Genomic DNA, 24385 nt, shown 5'->3' on the forward strand with positions numbered 1-24385 from the left:
TTTAGGAATGGATTTTTTGTAAATTGGATGAAGCCTGTGTCGGACAGTATCAATATACGTGCAATTATTCCAGAAATTGATATCGAAGTGTGGCACTCGTCGTCATCGCTCTTGTTCATTTCCTTCATTATCTGATTTTGCGCTGTAGCGTGCTAGACGGTTAAAAGTGCTCAGGAACGTCAAGTTAATCCTCAGTCCACCAATAAGGCGTGTCATTTAACCCTGACCGCAGTTATTCTTTGGCCATCTTTCTAAACTTTAAGTTCCTAGTTCTTGTCTGCTGCAATCCCGTCTTGTTATGAGGCATGCTGCAGAGGGGGACCTTGCATCATGTTCGGTTTCCTGGTTTTTTTTTAACGTGTACCTAAAACTAAGCAACCAGTTTTCCCTGTTTTTTGTTTTTTTAATGGTATAGTCACCATCATGACGCAGCTATCATGGCCGACAATCGAACACTTGGCCTCAAGCTGAGCAGCGCAATACCATTGCACATTTACTACCCAAAATACTCAGGCATTTTTTGCTCACTTGATAATCAGTCATCACATCCGTAATTATGAGAACACCACACGCCGGAAAGTAAACCGAATAACGTGGATGGGCTACCATTCTTTTTAGTTGCAGGAAACAAGTGATATCGGTCAAGTGTTGCAAGGGCGAAAGAGCACACGTATAGCAAGAACAGTGATAGAAGTGACATTTCGATTTTTTAGCAGATTCCGGAGCAAGAAAAATGGTGCTTTCGAGAAGCCATAAGTGTTTTTGAAGCAGAAAATATGCTAGTTTGGAGGAACTATATGTTTTGGGAGCAGATGGTGAAACTCCACGCGACTCTCGCAGTTTAAAGCGTCATGTAAGCTTTTGCAAATATGAATACTTATTAAATATACTGCACATACAATAATCACCTGAAATAGCACGAAACATTTAATTAAGCAGACGGATGGTTACTAAACAGTAATAGTAGGTATCTACTTTTGAAATGGAAACCATTATGATATGATATACAAGCAATAAAGCTGAACACCAAATTGCACAAGCAGCCATTCTCACGTGTAACTTGCCAAAGCAGCAGTTTATATTTGATACGAGTACTGTATGTTATTTTCATAATTCACCTGAATAGCCAGCCTTGAAGTTTGAAAAAGTAAAATGAGCTATTCACTTGAAATGTGAGTTCTTGCGACATAAATGAGCCCAAAGCTCATAAACAAATGAATGTTTCAATAACATCATCATACTGCGTCAATAACAAGCATCAATGAATCCATTCAATTTAAGAATGTCCTTAAAACAATGATTACCTAATTACCCCCTGTATGCTTGTTAAACTGTTTATTTGTATTGCTTTGTGCCTTCACCATGTAATAAAGATAAAATTAGTGTTATCATTTGCTTTATTATGATGTGAGTTGTTAGAAGTATTCATCTTTGTACCCCAATTAGTGACAATATTTTTATGCCATTTGCATTGTATTCCTTGTTTTTTCATTGTTGTGCATGCCCTTCCCCTCTGAAATGTACTGTGCACCCTCAGGGTAAAATAAATAAATAAATAAATAAATAAATAAATGTAATCAGTCACGCGTAAAAGTCGCCACAGCAGCACTTAGTAATCATTATGATGCTGAACTAATTTCTCACACATTCCGCAAAAAGTCTGCTTGTCAGAAGTATATATCCAAAACATTAGTGAGTACACGTAGAATTCTCAATCTGCTGTTATACAGCCAGTCTTTGTTTTCACTTAGGCTCGCCAGATGGTCACGCGATTGAAGTTCACTGTTTCCAATATCTCAGCTCTATTTTGGAGCAGGTTTGGAGCAGTTACTGACAAAAATCACAGTTTCGGGCAGCATAGAGCAACATTTCTCTTTTGAAGCAGTTTGGAGCAGAACTTTATATCCTGCAAGAAGTTTTATCGTATTTTCAAACAGAGCGTATAGCTTCCCAGAAACATCGAGAAAAAGTTTTTACTACAATTACAGTTTTGCTTGAGACCCACCGCGGTGATCTAGTCAAGAAAGAAAGAAGAAAACCACGGTGATATAGGGGTTGTGATGCTCGACTGATCACCTGGAGGTGGAGTGTTCAAGTCCTGGCCGCCGCTTTCTGTGAAGGTGAAACAGTTGCAGCCTCCGTGATGAGATTTAGGTGCAAAACTAGGTGGTCAAAATTTCTGGAGCCCTGCAATACGGTGTTACTAATTTTCATATCATGCATTTGGGACGCAGAGCCCCCTCAATTATTCATATTAGTTTTGCTTGAACTTCGAGGATATCATGCACCGCGGTGAACTCGGGTCTTATAATTGAAACACCGATGGAAACAACTACATTGCATGCGAACCGCACGCCGCTGACTTGCGCGAGCCATGTTTGGGTGAAAAGAATGAAAGCTTGCACAATGTGCACTGGCAGCACAATAATGCAACATGCAAGACACAAAGATCGGTGATATTGCATATTGCGCGCAAAGACACACGCAAACGCACACACGCACACACACACACTCACACACACACACACACACACACACACACACACACACATATATATATATATATATATATATATATATATATATATATATATATATATATATATATATATATATATATATATATATATATATATATATATATCACTCGGTTTTTTGTTTCGTTTCTTATTATTGCTGACTGCCCTAACAGAGCGAGTCCACTGAGTGTTATCCGTAATTCGACTATTTTAAGGAAAAACATATGCCATTTTTAATGAAAAGCGCTGTGTAGAATAACCATGCATGTGTACGACGTCGGCAGTACAGCATATTCCTTGTTGTAGTACCAGTCAAAATATATATTAATTATCGTGACTCACTGTTTTATGGCAATGCCCGTGCCCAGCCACAATACCATAGAGTCAATTCTGTTGTATGAGTTAATTGAACAGAACAACACTGTTTATCGCCCATAGAATGCCACTCGCACAGCTTCAGAAGCCACGTGGAGGCTTGAAAGTAGCAGGCAGGCAGGCAGGCAGACAGGCAGGCAGGCAAAACAACTTAATTTGATCCGGAGCCGACACTCACTCCCCCTTAAGGCACCACATCGGCGCGTGGCACCCATGACGACACGGGCAGATGCATCTCCTCGACCATGTCATGGGCTCTCTGGATAACCTGTAGCTGGTCTTCCTTCAGCTAAAAGGCTTCTAAGTCAGCTAAAAAAGGCTTTCTCTTCTTTCGAATAATGACGGAAGACGCTCAAAAATCAATCTTAGAATGCACATGTATCAGCCATTAGCTGATTTGAACATGGCGCGCTCAGTCGTTACAGAGATTACTGTGGGAGACTGTCACTTGTCCGCGCGCGCGCGCGCGATCACACTGAAAAAGCTGCGTATTCGAAGACAAAAAAAGAAAAAGTGCTCAAGGTCACGAGGCGCGTGTGACATATTTTGTTTGCCCCTCCCGTTCCTCCCTGCTTAGCTTCCAGCGCTTTCGTCGGGACGAGCGAGAATGCGATTGCAGCGTGTGACAAATTGTTGTAACTCTCGTACTAGACAGATTCTTAAAAGTTTTCCGGCGATGAGTTTGTGAGGCAATAAGTTCTTTTAGTGAATTAATTTTATGGTTGCTCAAAAAAGCTTTTCAGGGCCCCTTTAGGACAAGAAGCGTATGCCTTAGTGCGTAGTTGACGTAACGTGATAGACTGAGCTCTGTATAAACTTGTATGCGGGAGGGGGAGCCTCCACCGTTCCAATTGATTTAGGAGTGAATCTCGGTAATACCAAAGCGTGTCCTTTGCCTCCGAGTGGTTCTCCCGGGCATGGGACGCTGCGATTCGCACCCGGGAGTGCGTCAATTTGTTAGAAATAAAGTTGGTTCCATGTACGTGTCGGCCAACTTGTGCTGAGAACCAGATAATGTGCTTTTTGTCTGTAAAACTGGCAGCAGAGTGAACTAGAGTGGCTTCCTGGCGTACCGAAGCCGCCATCAAGGCCTGGGTGGTTGCTCGCGAGTCTTTGTAGATAATTGTGCGCTCGGTGGCAGCGAGAGCTAGTGCGACCACAACTTGTTCAGCGCTATCGGCATTCGCATGTAATAAGATAAGGGACGACATATGGTCGCCTTTAAGTGTGGTGACAACCGACACAAAGTGATCCTTGTAACCGTACTGCCCTGCATTTACGAAGGCCACGTCATGCTCCATAGTGGCGGTGGTACTGAGTAGTGCTCGCGCCCGTGCCTGCCCTCCCCCACAATAAGTGTGGGGTGCATGTTTCGGGTTGTCGGGATACTGTGAATTTAGCGCGTAACTCCTCGGGGATCTGGCACTGTTGTTGTTGGGTAGCCGGAGAACTGAGCCCAAGTTGTGCCAATAATTATCGCCCAACCTCAGTGAAAGACAGCTTTACAAGTTGGAATAATTTTGGCGCTTCGACAATTTCGTTGAAGGTGTTCTGTATACCTAGCTTATTAAGCTTTACCATGCGGGTGTTTTCTGGCAACCCAAGGACATATTTAACTCGCCAGCGAATGATTACGTCTAGGTGGTTCTCATCCCTTTACTGCCAGAGGTGGGTGGTGGCTACGTAGTTTAGGTGGATCATAAGAAACGCGAGGAAACGTCTTCGGAGATACTCCTCAGATAGTCCACGTTTGTTATTCACTCTATTGAGGAGTATTACCATTGCTTCGGCCTTTTTCTAGATGCGTGTCACGCTAGCGGCGTCACTGCCATTGTTTTCTATAATCATGACCAAAATACGTACTTGCCCTGCCGTTGGGTGGGTGAACCTTCTGCCGTATGAAGGTTGATTACTGAATAAACTTATTTACGTGCCTTGTATTTGGAGCGATAAAGTAGTAACTCCAATTTTTTCGCCGATAAAGAGATGAGCCTTCTGTAGAAACGCTTGCACTGTGTTAATTGCATATTGCAGTATTTCTTCGATGTGCCCGTCACCCCCCCCCCCCCCCCCGTCCACCAGATTGTGTTGTCATCAGCGTAAAGGCATGCCCGATGCCGGTGATTTGTGAAAGTGTCCGAGAGAGTGCGCACATGGATAGGTTGTATAGGAACGGAGAGATTACAGCTCCTTGGGGTGTGCCTCTCGCCCCTAGGCTGGATTGCTGGGAGCCCAATGTGCGTAGCTGCAAGGTAGCTTTCCTGTCACATAGAAACGAACTAACACAATTATAGAAGCGTGTTCCTAGTCCGGCCTGCCTAATCGAGGCAAGAATGTGCTAGTGCTTCACTCGGTCGAATGCTTTCTCGAGAGCGAGCGCTAAGATGGCTCTCGTGTCTCTGAAGACTGTCCAGAAGCTCGTGTTTCAGCATCAGCATGAAGTCCTGTGTTGACATAGGCGAACGGAAGCCTATTTTATTGAGTAGTAGTATTTGTCGCTAATCTACAAATGTTGTGACTTGTTTGAAGATGACCTGCTCAGCCACATTACCCACACAGCACCTTAGTGAGATGGGGCGAAGTGAGCCTATGGCTAGGGGTTTGCCCGGCTTGGGGATGCCTCCCACCACTTGGGGGAACGTGGCCTGTTTCACAAATTTTGTTATTGGGTTCCGCGAGGAGTTCAATGTCTGCTTCTTCAAATTTTTTTAAGAAGTTTGTTCCGTATGCCGTCGGGGCCCGGGGCCAAAAGGCAATTGAGTTCAACTAGGACTGCCCTTACCTCGGCGCACGTGAAGGGGCCTCCGAGAGGATCCTCTTCTATCGCGTCCTGGGCGGGCAAGTAGCCGGCGGGCGAGCTACGCTCGATGCACAAGTAACGTCTTCTTAGTTCATCGATGATTGGAGCGTCTGTGCTACCTGAGGATTTTAGTTTGTGTATCAGTCTGTCTATAGTGAGTTGTTAAGACGCTTTGGATGGTCTGTCGCTTAGTCGGTGTTTGAACAAGTTCGATTTGGCCCCGTTTCTCATTTGACCATCTACCAAGCTGCACACTTCGTCCCACTGCTGAGGCTCAAGAGTGTGGCAGTGGTCCTCGATTTGCCGGTTGAGATCAGCTAACTTTTCGCGTAGATTACGGTTAAGGTTTTGTGTGCGCCATCTCGCATGAAGTGAATTTTTAGCTTCGAGAAGGTGAGCGAGCCAGCTGTCAATATGCTCGACCTCTCGATCTGTTGCAATGCCCTTAGTAAACTTATCAACGTCCTCTTTAAGTCGAGTGATGAGTTGTGCTAGTGTATCATAATGGGTATTGTCCTACATCCCGAGTTCTCAAAATCGGTTACAGTCCGTAATGCGGAAGTTCCTGATTTTGTTGATAGAAGCATGGATTACAGTTTCAATAACATAATAGTCACTGCCGAGGTTCTCACGCAGGTTCGTCTGCGTGGGTTGACTTGCCTTTCGAATCATCGTTAGATCAGGCGCGGTGTCAGTAACCGAGTTGCCTATTCGGGTGAGAGAGTTAGGGTTCGTTCAGAGAGTGAGTCTGTGTGCGTTTATTTGCAAAACTAAAGCAGTCCCTTTACGAGAGAAGCCTCTGTAACCGAAGTATTGATGCTGAGCGTTAACGTTCCCTGCAATGATTAGCATATGATCCTCTGCAATTTCGCTCACTCTTTGAAAGAGAACTTCTGAAGTGGTCCAAGTGTTCTTGCATGTGCTGTATACAATAAAGATTAAGATTGAGTTAGGGATGAGTTCAATCAAATTGTATCCGTCTTTGAGGTCTGGGTGGGCGTCGTGGTGAACGTATGCGTATTTATTTAAGATGAGTGTGGATATGCCTCGAGTGCCCACGCGATGATCCACTTCGGTGTCGTAGGAACGCAAAGCGGGTTCAGTGGTAAGCGTCTCTTCTAGTAGAAGTACGGCAAGCTGGTCGGCAACGGATTTAATGAAATGTTGCAAGGCTGCCTTCCACTTTCGGAAGCTGATGCAATTCTTTAGCAAAAGATTGGTTGTGGGAGCCATTGTTGAAACATGGGAGAAGGCGCGATTTGCGGCGCCGTGATCTGTCTTCCTTCTTTTAGCATTTGTAGCCGAGCGCGGCTTGGTTAGCTGTAGTTTATATGGGGTGCAGCAAGATGGCAAGTTGGGCCAGTTGGATTACGTTCATAATTAAAAAATTGGTTGAAGCGCACTAAAAAAACGGACGAACAGAAGAGGCTGACAACGGCAAGCGCTGTCCTTGTCAGCCTCTTACCCCGCTGTGGTGGTCTAGTGGCTAAGGTACTCAGCTGCTGACCCGCAGGGCGCGGGTTCAAATTCCGGCTTCGGCGGCTGCATTTCCGGTGGAGGCGGAAATGTTGTAGGCCCGTGTGCTCAGATTTGAGTGCACGTTAAAGAACTCAGGTGGTCTAAATTTCCAGAGCCCTCCACTACGGCGTTTCTCATAATCATATAGTGGTTTTGGGACGTTAAACCCCACATATCAATCAAATCATTGTCAGCCTCTTCTGTCCATCCATTTTTTTTTGCACTTCAACAAAATGTTCAATTATAGGGGGTGATTTCTGCGAACATAGCTGTGCGAAATTGCTCAAGTATTTCGGTAAAGCTCGCTTTAGTTAGCGGTTCATCCTCTATGTTTTCAGCTACCCTGAGTTTCGCGGTGCGACCCATGGCTGCTGCATTAGAAGGAGCTGCAGCTGCAGAGGAGGCGGCCGTTGCGTCGGGTTACGGTCCGCTGACTGGGCATTCGTTCTGCTGTTGCATGTTTCGTGCGGCAGGTGGTTCGGCGACTGCGCGTTCTCTCTCCTGCTTCATGTTTTGTAAAATTGTCTTAATCTCGCCGAGTTCTTTGCGAAGAAAGACTTTCTTGCATTCGAGTGTCTGTATTTTATCAGTTACTTGCTGTGGCAGTTGTCTCGCCTGTTCAGGGCAACAGGTCTCACATTTATTGGCAACTCAGTCAGCCCAGGTGGTTTGCATCGTGCTTTTTGAAGTGGGTGGTTGGGTATGGACCAGCTGCTTGGGCGTCGGCGTCGTCTGCTGCTGTTTGGTGGTCACTGGGTTGCCTTTGGTGGGTTGACTGGTGTTGCGTCTGCAGCGTCTGCGGTGGCGTCGGACGACGTAGGGCACTTGATAGTGGTTTGGGCATGTGTGAGCGCCGCTAACGTGGCGCTTGACCTCACAATTCGTATTTCGGTTGAACCCACTCATGTTCACTATGGGTGAGTTGAACACAACAATGCTCACAAACTTTCGCCGTCGGAGTCAGACACACTTCCTTGCGGTGGCTGACGCGGCCGCAAATGCGACAATTGTCTATTTGTCTCTTCTATAGCGTGTAACGTAGCAGTAACGTACAACAACACACGTAGGTCGGTACTTTTAGTCAATTGAATAGGAGAATCACAGTAGTCGTATTCCTGATGCGGCGCATGCCAAGAAACATCGGGTTGTGCAGCGTCCGAAAGAGGCGTTGTAGTTCCAAGTCAGATAGGTCGGCTGCAACCCCTCGCACGACATCTCAGCTGATTATGCCGGGTGCGGCGACGTAAGCAGAAACGCGGTAGCGTTGCTCCATCAGGGCAATCTCACGCACGTTAGCATACGCTTCAACGTTGTTGGTACTCGGTGGACTTATAACGAAGACATTTTGCGTGTGGTTGGTACACACAATGTCTTCATCGGCAGCGGTTGGCGGGAGCTGTGCTGCGAGTAGTAGTGATTGTAAGAATTTGATCTCGTTGGACTTACGGACGCCGAGTCCTTCGCCCGGGCGGGCGACCACACGGCATTGATTAGCGGGTAGAGGTGGCAGCCGGGAGGCGGCTGCAACTTTCTTCAATGCTTCGGCATGTATACATGGCGCCGGCGGGGACGCGATGTTTTCCGGTAGCTTGTAGCGGGCTTGCGGGGGGTTTCTCGTGAACAGTAATCCAGCCAGGTGCATTGGCTTCTTCTTCGGTGATCCCTTCTCCATGGTGGCCACGCTGCGGCGGGAACGCCGGCACCGAATGAGGTGCGTAGTCAAGCTAGGCCTGCTCGAGGCCTAGCGAGTGTGATCGGAACGATGTTCCAAAAGAGGATGATAAGGGGGTCTACTGGGCTGGTTGTGCCCTAGAACTTGCCTAAGATGACCAGCAGATAATCTAGAAAGATTATCCACACTTGACCGATGAAATGAAAGCCGAAAGGTGGAGCTGATACGGAAGCATTCTCTCGTCTTGCCGCCCTCTAGTGGTCCTCACTTAAATGTAGTGCGGTAAGGCTTTTACACTTACCTATAGAAAGCTGCGCAGTGTCGCTGGCACAATGAAATGATTCTTCATACGCGGACAATAATACAGGCAGACTGCAAACACTCCTTATCATTCATTTATTCCAACCAGGCACGCATTTAGTTCAACACCATCACCCTCCGGTCGGAATGGCTAATTTGTTTATCGGGCCTTTGCCGTTAATATATTGAGCATTCTGAAGCAATTCATTCACTTACCACGTTTCCTTAGTATGTTAACGTTCATCACATGTCCGTATAACGTGTAGTCCAGCTTCTCTGCAATGACTCAGAGACGAGAATTTCATCGGGTGCATGCAATGATGTAGCTATGTTAGTGTGTATTGATTTGATTGATTGATTGTGGGGTTTAACGTCCCAAAACCACCATATGATTATGAGAGACGCCGTAGTGGAGGGCTCCGGAAATTTGGACCACCTGGGGTTCTTTAACGTGCGCCCAAATCTGAGCACACGGGCCTACAACATTTCCGCCTCCATCGGAAATGCAGCCGCAAAAGCCGGGAATCGAACCCGCGACCTGCGGGTCAGCAGCCGAGTACCTTAGCCACTAGACCACCGCGGCGGGGCTAGTGTGTATTGAAGCAGTGCAAGTATTGTGCAATAGATCACGCATCAGAAACGAGCCTGTATGATGTTACAATACAATTTCATTTTTTATGTTCTCAGCGACCACTCAAGAAGCCATGTACGTAGTCATAAATGTATAATATAAGGGTAACAATGCTATAGGGTATAACAAGTTATAGCTTAGCGTTCGCGTAGTTTTGGGAAGCTTCTTGTCAGGCACCCGTTGCTCACATTATGTCGAACCGCACAAAAATTGAAAAAAACTAGAAGGTCCTAATGGTGCGCACCGAAACATCGACGATAAAAGGCATTATTCAGAAACTTCGGGATGGATAGCACCGCACTATCACGCTATAACAAAGGTAGAAATTTACTTTACCCTTTTCCCGTTTTGTACATGTTCACCTAAAACATCTGTTAGTGAATAACGTGATCTAGCAATTGTGCCACCATACGCAAGAGACCCCTGGAGTTCTCACCGCTAGTATTCTTTAGTTTTATGCTATCAGCCTTTATTCGATGCGGAGTGACGTTTTGTGATTGTTTTGTAGAAGAAAGATTTCACCCATAAAAGCTTCTTCATTAAACTATCTTGAAATATTTCCAGAAAACAGCTCCGTGTAACTCAGTAGCTTTCCCTACCAAATAAAAAGAACAGGAAGTTTAAAGAACGAAAATAAAATAAGTTACTTGGTTTGCTTGAAACATATGAGACTCGGAGATGGCTACAGACAATATTAATGCATAAACAGAAATTGTAACCAACTACAATATGTCTACAAAAATGCAGGAAGTTGTTGCAATGCGTACGACAATGTATAAATCATATAAATGGCAACAATCAGTTGTTTTTTTCTTCCTTACCTTTCGACAACTGCCTAACTTAAATGAAAATAAGCTTGTCCTTAGTTATGAATCGTCAAAACACAATATTTCCTAAAAGTAATGTAATAACACATGATAAGAGCATCAATACTGACGCAAATGTGCTTTAGAAAACCCCGATTAACAACGCAGACACAGAATTTGTTCTACAGTTCATCTTCTGGACAGAATCATCTGTGCCATCCATGACTGGTGATTTTGTTCCAGTGGCGTAGCCAGGGGAAGGCGCATTAGGCCCGTGCCCCCTCCAAAAGCTTTTTTTCGCCTAGCATACAAAGCGAAAAAATTATCTTTTCAAGGAGGTGCCACCCCTTCCAAGAAACAGAGAGAACCCTCCCCCCCCCCCCCCCAAAACAGTTTCTGTCCACGCGTCTGCTCTGTTTTCTGTAACCGTCGATGACACCCCGTGGAATCATCGTGGTGCATTGACAAGCGCGATGAGACTTCTATTACGAAAGTAACATCTAGAGAAAAGTTTTTTTTCTATAGTAATGCCGAAGTTTTGCAGAATTTTGGCTGCCATAAAAAATATACTACACTATAAAAGCAATACGTAACACAGCAAGCAACGGGCGCTCCAATGACTCATATCTGTGTAAATGCCTAATTATAGTATGCGGGTTTGTTACGGTAATGTGTGACATCAACGCTATATTCTTGTACCTGTCATTTGGAAGTTAAACAGAGGTTGTTCAATTTCGCAAGCACAGTGGAAGAATTACGGTTTTAGCTGCAATATAGTGTAGTACTAATAGCCGTGTAGTAATTATATGTGGTGTAGGAGCGTACAATAATATGTCTCAGTAAGTCACAGGTGTAAGTAACTGCACTATAGCCAATTAAGCAGGTTGTATATTAGCATCGTCCATAAATAGCATTTTTGATTTCACTTTTGTTTTTCTACGTATGCCCAGCATGACTATTTTCCTCCACTGATAGCTCCAAACACTGTGCCTTGCTGACCCCCCCCCCCTCTTCCTTTGCGTAGAACTAGCCAGTCATAAATTACTCCACTACACCCAAGAGAGAACTTCACAAAGCTTTGTCATGTATTTTTTTACCAGCACAGGCAACAAGTGGCGATCAAGAAGGAAGCTTCTCACTCCGGCATTCCATTTCCGCGTCCTCGACAGCTGCGTAGGTATATTCAACGAACAAGCCCGAGTACTGCTGCAGAAGATCAGAGACTCTTCGCAGTTAGACTTCGTCGACCTGTTTCCAATGATGACACACTGTACACTGGACGTGCTCTGTGGTAATTTCCAAGCCTATAAACTATGTCGGCGAATCATGATTGTAGTGAAAAAAATAACGGGGTTCAACGCACAAAAACAAAACAAAAATGTACTCTGGGGTTTCATGTGCCAAAACCAAGATAATATTAAGTGGTGCGCCATAGTTAATAACTCCGAATTATTTTTAACCACCTGTGATTTGTAAATGTGCAACCAAATGGACCTCTAGGGTGAACTTACCTCTTGATCTTATCTAAAAGCCATATCTACTCAGACGTGTACCATGGCATAATATCGAACGTGCTTTCTCTAGTTTATGGACGCAACAGAGAAGCCGCTAAGCTACCAGGGCGGGTATATTTCATGGCGCGTAGAACCAGCGTAGTGCACCTGGTGCGTATTTAACAGCCAAAAGCAGTGTGCGAAAGCAAGGCTTTTGATAATTTAACGTTGATACTTATTCAACCACTCATGTATGTCTGCCTGCGGCTCTATAAGAAGTGATCATTTGTTACCGCTGAATCAACTGTTAGTATGATAGTGAAGGACGCTGGTAATGCAATATGGTGTGACCGAACTCTGCGAATGTTACATGACGGGCAATTTTCACCAGACAGTTTTATTGGGAAAACATGCGTTACAATATTTTTTGACGTATACCATGTCATCTGCATACCTATTTACCTTGCTGTTGTTTACTTGTTGCTGTCTAGTTAAAAACGATAGAGGCTGGCATTCACACAAACCTCTTAGTCAAGAAATTTTCGTAAGAAGCACTTCTAGCCGATCCTGTCACTAGACATATTAATTGCGAAGAAATTCAGTTATTCGCGAGGATCCCTCATAAAAAAGATAAGCTCTGTGAATTCGGCCAAGGATCGAGAAATAAGTGCGTCTGCTTGTAGAGTGAAAAAGAAAAAAAACCATTGATTTGGTACTGTGTGAGGCCTCGTTATTAGGATAATTTGTTTTGAGCTCAGAGAAGTGAGCGAATTCAAACAGGATTTATAGCTCTCGGTGAAAACATTTCAAGGGAGCGCTGTTTCTTTACATTGGAATGGATAAAATAAATGCATTCTGCAGGCATTGTTCGTGTAATCATTATTACAAGGAGCCTGATGCTAGCCTATCCGAAAGGATATCACAATACATTATTTTTAAGAGCACTTCAATGAAGTACTACGTTCCTTAAATGCCCGCATTCGGGCATATTTTATTGCAATAATTATTATTGATTACAATTGCAAACATGCACAACACATTTGTTGAAGTTAAACATAACTTTGTTCTAGGCATAATTTACGTTGTTTATTGCGAAATTCAGTGCACATGCTTCCGCACTGATGCCCAAAAGCTGAATTACACGTGAGTATATACTAAGACCGTGAGCGTAATCACAGGTGAGCATAATTTATTTCCTGGCTTAGCTTGGATATACAGGTGCCATCGTTTAGCAAAGAAGTTCATTTAAAAATGTAAAAGAAAAAACACAGTGATACTACGCTGAACGAACGAACATCAATTGATAGATCAGATTGATTTTTGACAACGATGAAATGATAGTGGATCTGACCCTGTTCCGCGGCAACGTATTCCATCCAAGCTTATTGAAGAAAAATACACAGACAAGTGTTATTATTAGCTGGTGCAGTAGCAAAGCTATTAGTTCAGTTTTTGCCATAACGAGAAAGTTTAAAAAACCGTACTTAAGTGTTATTAAAAGTTGTCACATAATGAAATGCTGCAATTCAGTCGAATGGCCAACGTTTGAGAGGCTTAAAGTACTAAATACAGGACACAATAGTTTCGTTGGTGAATTTAAAAAAAATATGGGAAGGCCAACGTACGCAGAATTAACAACAAAATATACAAGTGAAGCTTTTCATTATATTTATATAAGATAATCAAATCATTCTAACTGCAATAAACTTTTTTGTGTATGAGTGTCTTGTCCTCTATTAGTGTGCGATAGTTCGACTACTAACTCGCCGGCTAGCAAAAACTAGCTTACTTAGTCGACCAGTCAACCTCACTAAACACATCTGAGTCGACAAAAAGAATTGAAATATATCTGAGTTCACAAAATGGAAAACGTCCCTAGCGTATGAAGAGAGTTATTTCGCGTTACGCTGCTGCGGCTAAAAGCCCCGCCGTGGTGATATGTTAAGGTACTCGTCTGCTAACACGCAGGTCGCGGGATTGAATCGCGGCTGCGGCGGCTGCATTTTCGATGGAGGCGAAAATGCTGTAGGCCCGTATGCTCAGATTTGAGTGCACGTTATAGAGCCCCAGGTGGTCGAAATTTCCGGAGCCCTATACTATATACAGCGTCTCTCATATACATATGGGTGTTTTAAGACGTTAAACCCCACAGATCAATAAATCACATCAATCAATGCTGCGGCTATCGAACATCGTTTGCTGCAAATAAAAAGAACTAAAGCATCAATAGGCCGTGAAAGAACAACGTGCCTTAGCTTTTGCGATGCCTTGACACGTTTCTTTTATCTATACCATGCATTTCATTATCTCTCTTAGAATCATCAATGGGCATACACTTGGGAGCGCAGGGGACCACTCAACATAGCTACGTTAAAAATCTGCATACGTAAGTAGAGGCAAGATTTCTGCGTGTAAAAAAGTAATACTTGAGTGAACTTTTTTGGTCTCGCTGCGGGCATTTGCAGTCTGCTGAACTGTGGCATGGAGAGGCTGAGCAAGCCATGGTTGTGGTGGAACACGGCGTACAACCTTTCCAGCCAGAAGAGAAAATTTACGAAGGCTGCCAAGGATCTCAACAACTTTGTCAATGAGGTGCGCTCGTGGGCCGTCCACACATTCATTCCGGATAAGCAATGGATCACGGTGACTGGTATCTCTCTCCTCGTGAGCACAGAAGAGCATTTAGAAACGTCGTCGTCGGGCACATAAGTTGATAGGTCGTATAGGCTATATTTTGTCAACCTAATTAACCCTCGGAAATGTTCTTTTATTTTGTGCCACCCTTTGTAGGTTCGAGAACGTGGCGTTTACGGACATACTTCTTATACTACCCGACACTCTTTCTTAATTTTTGAGTCGCAAAAGCAGGTTACTATTTTTTTTTCTTTGTTTTTCTAGAATGTGCACGAAGTAAGGCGTATATGCTTTGCTTGACTAATGTGGCGCGTAATCTTCTTTAAACAAACCTCAATAAGCATTCCTATCTTCCCTGCTGTAAATTTGTATTTATAGTTTTAGACAAAGGAGCAACAGCACATTAACTTGTCAATTACAGAGCGAATTGCTGGTGACTATGAATGATGTTTTGGTTACGAAGTCTTTTGAAACACGCCTATTAATTACATGTGGATTTCACCCACTTTGATTCAGACAGGTTGAGGGTCTGACTTCTTTTATTACAAACTAATCTATTGAGTGGATGTTTCAATCGGTAATCGACATGCTCTGGTCAGAAGGAATTCTAATAAAAGAAAGACCCAGACGTGATTTATGTTGCGATAAAATTTGACCCCATTCTGGTTTCTCTTTTCGGCTAATCTTAAAAACAACAATTCATCACAGTCATAAACTTTTGAGTGTGTCGTGCAGCCTTGCATTAGAGAATAAGCCAAACGTTGCCAAAATAAGTATCAGAAAAGAATCACGTATTAAGCAAACAAATAAATTGAATTCACCCGCATCATTACGCCGTCAGACAGTACACACAAGTTTTCTTTTGTTTTGCGCTCCGAAAGAAGGTTTCATAGTTTTTTAATCGTCAAGTTTAAATTACACGTGATAATGCTTCCGCTTCCTTATGAATGATGGACACTCCAAAGCCTCTTTCTCGTTTTTAATTCAGAAACGTCAATCTGCAGAGAAGAGTTATGAGTGCTGCGCTATATCCGGCTGCACGTTCGATATAAACAAAAACGGCACAGCTGCCACAACAAGATTGTAGATACCATATACACTCGCAAACAAAACCGAAACACTGAGAGTCCTCTGACATTGCTCTTCTTCGTATGGTAGCCACTGTCAGCTGTAAGACAAGTACGAAACACTAAGTTATAAGAGCTCGAACTACTTTTATTCATATGGTATTGTGAGTGAGATGCTTACATGCTTTGCGAGCAGTTATAGTCAACGAGAAACGCGTACGGAAGTAGAAGCTAAAAAACCGCAACACTTGCCTTAAGCTCTCACTGTAGCCTCAATGCTGCACGCAACAGTTCTGAAGAATCCGAATACCACTGAAACTCAGCACATGGGAAGCAGTATGCCAATCATTGGGAACGAAGCTAATAGGCCAGAAGCCGCAAGTCTCTCTATATGACGTTTGGTAGAATATTGACGGGTTGAAATACCAACGTTTATCATGTTTTTGTTTTTAGCGTCATAACGGTGTAATTTTTACTCGAACACTTATACCAGAGCAAGCATTAGCTTTAGCGGCCATATTGACAACGACACGAAGCGGTTATCACCAGCAACTACTTCTAGCCATCGTTACCATAAAAAAAATATAAAAAGCAACATTTTAGCCTGTAAGTACTGTACGTACCCATTACAAATGTACAAGCGTAAGTCACACTATTGGCTTCATTTTGTGGATGGTTTACTTTACAGAGCCGCAATTTTACGAGCAGGTTCTCGAAAACTTCTCTGAGATTGAGTCGCTGCTTTCATCTGTTTTTTTTAAGCAGTGCGCATTATTCTAATTTCGCTCGATTTTCTTTGTTCTATTTTTTACTATTCAGGTGATCAGGAAGCGGAAAGAAATACTCAGACAAAAGGAAAATGGTGATAGAAAAAATCAAAACTTAAAATATTCCAACGCGTTTCTGGATGTTCTTCTGAAACACCACATGGAGGACTCTACCCTCTCAGAACAGGACATCATAGAAGAAGTGAACACGTTCCTCTTCGCGGTGAGTCAACATGTACGCCGACATAGTGATTTGATTTGAAATGTTGAGCAAGTACACGGTTGCATAAGAAGTTCATCTAGTTACATTCATGTCCACAAATAAGGACTGCGTGACTTTCTTTTTGATTAGTTTCCGAGCACAAGCCGAAATAGAAAAAATTCGGCGCGACGATTTTTTTTGCTTGTTGTGTTGAAGACTGCTTAAAACATATTTGCCGATTTTTTTTTTCATCTTTTAGAAGTACTAAAATGCCTGTGCTACAGGTATTAATGAAAGACTTCCTAATAACTACCTCAGGTTCTTCAACACGAGCGTAAACATCTACAGAAAAACCCTTTGCAATCTCCTCCCCAAAATGAACGTCTCCGAAGTCGATAATACACGAGTTCTAGCTCAACGGCAGGCTATCGCCGACAGTGCGTAGGAGAGTTGTCTTGAAGGCAAACATCGACAGAGTTCTGTCTGTTTGGGAGCTTGCTTAGGATCACGTAAGCAAGGTTACTTGGTGGGTGCAGCGGTGTCTTGTGCCCTTTGCGCTGATGTACCAACCAGTTACCCATGGCGAAGGCTCCAAGACCTATCCGCAAAAACCCTGACCAGGGCTAAACAGGTGGCAGACGAGTTCCAAGCTAGCCAAAAAGCTAAAAAGAGGTTCACCAAAGGAAACAGCTGTCATCCAGCCAAACCTACGCAAAAATTAATTCGGATGACCGAGTGACTGCCTCGCAATGAGTTTGGTGCTGGGTTGGATTGCCGGATAAACACAAATTTTCCGTTAAGGAGTGGGGATAGGCCGAATTAACCGAAGAAAGTGCCTCAGACAGACTGGCTGACGTTACGACAGGGGAAACTAGAGTTTCCAAAGGCGCCTTGTCATCGTTGGCGTGTTTCACAGCAAAAGTTGTTATGAGATCCTAACTCAGGTCACGCGCAGTTCGCCACCGCCACCGCCGGTGTCCGGGACCACATCGCACTAAATTAGAAAAAAAAACTAGCACCAGTGACACAATGGGGCTTGAACCCGGGTATGCGTTGTGCCGGCCCAGAATTTAACCACTGAGCTACGCCGACGCCTGGGACTTCTTGGCAATCTTGCCTTAGGCAGGCATGATGTCGGGAAAGCAAATGCGTTATTACGACTTATAAAAAGTTTTAAAACAGCGAAATAACAACCAGTTGTCCCACAATGCGAATAGCGTAAAGAGTGGGTCATGTGCTCCAACCCATTACAAAAGCTTTTTTTCTTGTTAGCTTAATACCTGTGGCGCAGACTCACTTCACCCATAATTCATCATCATTGTCAGCCACTGCATGAACAACTGGAACAAAATTTCTTGCAGGTGTTTAGCGGATTCCACGCTTCTCAGAAGAATGACGAAAAATAGCATAGCGAATGCCGGCCTACTGCCCAAAAATTTAGTATTAATGCCGTGGTGGCTATCAAGCAAGTGTGCTTGCAGTAGTTACCCAATTATTGTTTTGAAAAGACAGAGGCCGCCCTTCTAGTTTTCGCTGTGACCATGTCTGTGACTGTGCTGCGCCATCCGCGCAGGCCTAACATTTTTTTTTACCAAATGGTGATTGCCAACAGCGACCCGCGCCACCACTGGACATGACGTCAGCACTGAACCCCTAAACGTCAACACGCCAAAGATGACAAGGTGCATTCTTCAGAGATGAGTCCTAGCTCTTATCAAAACGTCGGCCAGCCGGTCTGAGGCACTTTCTACTGTTCGTGTTTTCATTTCCGTCTGTAGGCTCTCATCGGGACTTGATTTAAGAAGTTGCTTTAAAAAACATTGGCCCCGTATCTGCATGGTAATCGGCAAATGTAGTGGAAAGACGATAGTCTTGCGTCTGGAGAGATTGAACAAAACGTTTATTTGATGTTCGGCGCAAGAAAATTGGTGAATGATATTCTAGAGGCGCTGCGTTACAGTGCCTCGAGCATGCAGCGGAAGCGAACGAGCGCACCAAGTCACGTCACACGTACTTGGACAAGGAAACGCGCGGCTCTGAGACGGGCGTGCGGGCCCGTCTCTGAGGTGATAAGATGTAGAACACAAGCTAGGTGACGGGTAGGTGCCACCACCGTGTCGTCTTAGCAAAGTGTTTGAAATACTTCCCTTTTCGTGCAAGCGTTCGATGGTCAGCGCTGCGTGATAAATGCTACGGTCCGTAGAATAACTTATGTATGCCTTTTCTAGTAAAAGACGCACATATCGAATATATAAGTGTTGTTGTGGTGCCTCAGATATGCGCGATAATAGCTTTTTAATTGGCAATCGGACAAGTATGAATGCTCAAGCTTGAGCAATATTGGTGGGCGCTGCGGATGGGGTCGGCCGTTTGGGATACCCTTTGATGCCGTTTGAAGTACCCGGTACCGTTAAGGGTAGACACACAGACAAATGGACTGACAGACAGACCAATATTTTTGCGTCGAAGGTCCCCAATAAACACTATCGTCTTTAAAACTTTCTTTCAAAGAAATTTATCTCGCTTTTTTTTTTGTAGCTTCATCTTTGCTATGGTGGCTGACAGCGTATCTTTGAATAACAACAGCTGGTTGCTGCAGGTACATAGCGAGAATGGTAGGAAAGGGTCAAGAAAGACAGGAAGGCTAACCAGAATGAAAAATCCGATTTGTGTCCTTACACCGGGGTAAGGAGAATACATCAACACTTTCTATGCAGGAGTTTTCAGCATAGCAAGTCACAGCTGCACGGTTACTAACATTCACTGTCGCAATACAAAATCTGCTTTAACAACTGTATGGTGAGCCTCCACGTTTTTTTTTTTAACATATTCACAGCGGTGGTCTATACCATACACCACCCGCGAGAAGCCTCCAAAGAGGCTGTTCCAGTAACAGGGAGAGTTTCATGGCATCCTAATCAGTGTCATTGCTTCATCTTGCTTGAGAAAAACTGTTAATAGAAAATAAATAAATAAAAAATAAATAATTGCTATTTTAGTAATATTTCTTTATTTACTTAACGTGTCCATGAGCAACCGTGTGAGATACGCCCCGACAATGTATCGCGATCATTCTGTTTATTGAAAGGATTTGCAGCGCAAGCACGAAAGTGCTGACTACCAACTGATTTGAAAACGTTCTGCTCACGACACACATGATATATATATATATATATATATATATATATATATATATATATATATAATATATATAAATAAATATATATATATATATATATATATATATATATATAGAAAAACAATCAATCATACAGACGTCATTCACTTGACAAAGGAAGGCACAATGATAATAATCAAGACACTAAACGTCACGCTAGTTCGGGTTTCAACGAACACGCACGCTCGTAGCGGTTGCCGGGCATCCTAAGATCCGGTTGAACGGAGGGAATTTTATGTGATTTTTCGCATTTATTGGCTTTCGCACGTTTTTACAAAAAAAAACTCCATACCTCTGTAAGGAGCTTCTCTTTTGTGTAGAGGTCTTTTATAATTCCTTATTTCGTGAATTTAGAATCAGCCGAACCGCGGCAAGTGGTTGACTTGCATTAGTAGCACTTTCCCTATGAAGAACTTCTCTTTTGTTTATATGTCTTTTTTATTCATTAATTCATGCATTTTAAATCAGCCGAAGCGCGGGAAGTGTTTGATTTTCGTTCGCAGCACTTGCCTCCACTCATTCTCGCCCCTCGCTCAGCGATATAAGAAGTTGAATCACGCTAAGTTATCTCGTTCGGTTGGCGTGTCAACTACGGGAAGGATAAAGGCAAAGTTGTGGTGGGCAAAGAATGGAAGCCGCAGTGAGCTACGCCGAACAAGTGAAGCATGCATTCGTCGTAGATGGCTCGATCGAAAAACGCATGTTTTCCACGGCTCTGTGGTATGCTAACCCGGGTATTTCTGGTTCCGCGAACGTTTTCAGCATTTCCTAAGACAACGGGTGAGCACAAAAATTTGGACCCACTATTTGAGCAGGTATTTATATGGAATGAGTACATATGAGTCAACCCAGTTCTCTGCAAGCCTGACTGGACAGACAGAAGTGCAGCGTCGCTTGACTAATTGGTGGAGATGTCAGCCAAGCTCCTATATCTTGTATCCTGTATCTTGTATCTCTTATTGAGTTTAATTACGATACCTACAACCCTTTCATTAATGTTATAGTATCTATACTGCCAGCTATATTTCTGTGGATGAGAAACCCCACACTCAGTTCTCTTCTGTCAGCCAGCTCACATATTGCAAAGGACGTGCCCATTCTGTAGCACTGTATAGGCCTCATCTGTCCTCCTAACCTCACTGAGCCCTATTACATCCCATTTAACACCCTCTAGCTCCTCGAATAGTACAGCTAGACTCGCCTCACTCGATAAGAATCTAGCGTTAAACGTTGCTAACTTCAAGTTCCAATGGCAACTTGTACTACTTCAAATAGTGTCACTCAAATACACGTGATGGACTAAAGCTTCTGAAAATTATTACAGATAATTTTGATGGAGCCAACGTTTTGACAAGTAAATTTTTTCGTCAAGGCGATGCTGTTGTCCTGAAGTGAACAAGTCAGCTTGCCAATACACTGTTTTAAGCTATGTCCTCCCTTGAAAAATTTTTCATTGCTTCAAGCCTCCCCATATACCTCTGAAATTCAGTCTTGTTTGGTACTCATGTTCTGCAAGAAAAATACGCCCGCCGACATGACAAACTTGATTCAGTCAAATATGACTTGTACTCGCAACCTCATAATTTCCGCATTGGTTCGGATAATCTGGATTTAACGTTTCCTCATTATGCTCGTATGCCAGTTGTAAGTTAAAGCTGCTTTTATAGATTGACGCTTTGACACTACGTATATGTCTATTTTTTTATACAAAACGTGCAATATTTAGGTGGAGGCGGCAATTTTGTATGCCGGTGTGCTGAGAATTGGGTGCACCTTAAAGAACCCCAGGTGGTTGAAATTTCCGGATCTCTCCACTACGGGGTCTCTCATAATCACATAGTGCTTTTGGGATGTTAAACCTCACATATCAATAAAAACGTGCAATAAATAAGTTTTTTTTTTATTTGTGCCAATCGAGTTTCAACTTTCTAACAAATCAGTCAGCCTAACTTTCGCGTTTTCGGAAAACATGAACAAAATAAGAGAAAAGAAGATCAACAAAATTTTACGAATGGCCGCGTCGCCCAAGCGGCCCGCGGACCTGAAAGAAGGCACGAGCGCCATCCGCTTGTATGCGAAGTAAGAAAGGAGGGCTTCCGCGGCAAGCCTCCTCGTCGCCATTTTGCTTCCTTTCCCTGTATTTGGGCACCTCAGCAGTGACGTCATGAAATAAATTTTCTCTTCGTGATTTATATCTAGTACGATGCCTGACAACCGCCAGTGGTAAAAGTGCACTGCCGAGAGCGAATACATGAGAGGTATAGGGACTTTCCGCACTCTGCCAAAAGTGCAAATTCTATTTCATGCAGAGCCACCGAAGGCTGGCTCACGCACTCATAGTAACATTTTCTGATACTCCTCAGCCATTTTGAGTGTTAGCTTGTCTTTATGGCCTTCCAGCACACTCCCAGGCCTGAAATTAAGGCTGACAGCCGCAAATTTTGCATTGCATGCCTTTCCTTCAGCACTTCCGTGTTTTTCGCGGCGGATCCATTCAATGTGCACTTTGGCCAAAAAGCTCGAGAACTATTCTCCATCAATATATACCTTCCCATTGTGAGAACCACCATGTGCTTTAGTCTAAAGAATTTATATTTCCCACTCTTCGCAGATTACATCTTCTAAACAAGACACGTAGAGGATTAGAGGCTGTCCACTATGGTATATCAATGGCTAAGATGCTCCTTTGCTGACCCAAAGGTAACGGGTTTGATCCCGCCCGTGGTCGCATTTCAGTGGAGGGGAAATTGTAGAGGCTCGGGTACTGTTCTTTGTTAGTGCACTTTGAAAAACACCACATGGTCGATATTACCCGAGCGCTCCACTAATGGGCCCCTATAATCATATCGTGGTTTTGGAATGTTGAACCTCATATAATAATAATATCAGAGTAATAAATGCTTTTTAACTATTTTATGATAACTTGCGACCCACCGTATAATCCCGAGAGGTTTCAGTGCTCATCCTCTTGTATAGGAAAGTGCAAATGCATAGTTGAACTCTACAGTATCGTCGGTCTCCAACCATAGTTTACACATTCTATATAGACGATGGCTCTCCGACGTTATTCAGGGGATAATGAAATAGCAGCGGTCTGGATGTCACTTTAGCATCAGAATGCCTCGCCTGAAACGTTTATTGGTGTACTGAATTAGAAACACGATTTCGCGACCATATTCCTAATTACCTTGTCATCTAAGTGCTAAGGTAACATGTTGCCATAGGGCGTATCTGGTTGTATAGACTTGTCAACATTTGAAGCCTTTGTGGAAGCTGGATTGAAAACCGCCTTTGATTCAGTGTACAAATGGTAATTGCGGATACATTGCGGTAATAGTGGATGCGAGACTTGCCCTCTTAAGTTACTCGTACGGAGTTCGATATTGGAATATATAGGCATCGTGCAATACACCAGCGAGTCATGAAAAGATAGAGGCCCACACACTCGATTCTCGGATATACGCGCACACTAAACAAAATATGACTTCTGTCACAGAACGAGCGCTAAAAATGGGCGCGCCACCAAATTCTTGCGATAACGCGCGGGAGTGACGCCGGAAGGTCAAAAGAAAAAAAAAGAAAACAAACGTCCAAGGCTCCCCGGGCACGCGCTCTCCCCTCGGAAGCGTGGCTTCGCCGACGAACCTCCTCATCCCACATCGGCGGCCGAGCAAGCCCGCGAAATTTCTAGAACGAAAGAGGCGTGGTCACGCCGGGTTGAGTCATCCATCGCGGAGGGCATTCCAATCGTCTTGCCCTCTCCCCAGCCTTCGCTGCGTATCGCGCCGACGAAATGACGAGAACCTTCTGGAATCTCGCGCGGAAGGTATTTAATCGAGCAGCCGAGACGAGAGAGTAGGAGAAGACGGAAGCTAGCGCCAGAGCGCGTAGGGTATCCCGCCGTGTAGTCGGCGAAGGTTTCGTCCGTAGGGACAAAGCAGGAGAAGACGGAAGTTAGCGCCAGAGCGCGTTGGGTATCGCGCCGTGTAGTCGGCGAAGGTTTTGTCCGTAGCGACAAAGCAGGAGAAGAAGAGGATTTCCACCTGAGGGGTGAAGGCTCGAGCTACAGGCAAGAGCGTGTGTTTACCGCTATCGAGCGAAGACGCGTGGCAACAGCTGCGTGTGTGAAGCCGACGTGTTTCCGGCGAAGAAGTTTGAAGCTTGGAGAGTGGCCATTTGAAGACGCGAGGTTTCCTGGAAGAGAAACTTCGGCGAAGTTTCCTGGAAGAGAAACTTCAGGGGGCAGCGGAACGACAACAACGCTTGATTTTGAGTGAGTGATTCTCGGAAGAGTATCATTCAGACTTTTGTTCCAAGGACTTTGGACTGAATAGGTTTTCTATCTCTTTAGTCTTTAAGTGTCTTGGTTGCTAAATGCATGCGACTGCATTGTAGTGTGAATTGTTCTCTGTGTCCGTTGTTT

The 24385-nt window shown here is 43.9% G+C and overlaps 1 protein-coding gene across 1 annotated transcript in view; it reads left to right on the forward strand.

Moving 5' to 3' along the window:
• The window catches only part of LOC119161241 (cytochrome P450 4c3), a 100474-nt gene that overhangs the window by 40295 nt on the left and 35794 nt on the right, over positions 1-24385 (forward strand). Inside the window, exons 4-7 of the mRNA XM_037413615.2 lie at positions 11722-11912; positions 14431-14500; positions 14580-14706; positions 16635-16805. Of these exons, the coding sequence (XP_037269512.2) occupies positions 11722-11912; positions 14431-14500; positions 14580-14706; positions 16635-16805 (559 nt within the window). The remainder of the gene's footprint in view (positions 1-11721; positions 11913-14430; positions 14501-14579; positions 14707-16634; positions 16806-24385) is intronic.

The sequence above is a fragment of the Rhipicephalus microplus genome, chromosome X (assembly GCF_043290135.1).
Source record: "Rhipicephalus microplus isolate Deutch F79 chromosome X, USDA_Rmic, whole genome shotgun sequence".
Lineage (NCBI taxonomy): Eukaryota > Metazoa > Arthropoda > Arachnida > Ixodida > Ixodidae > Rhipicephalus > Rhipicephalus microplus.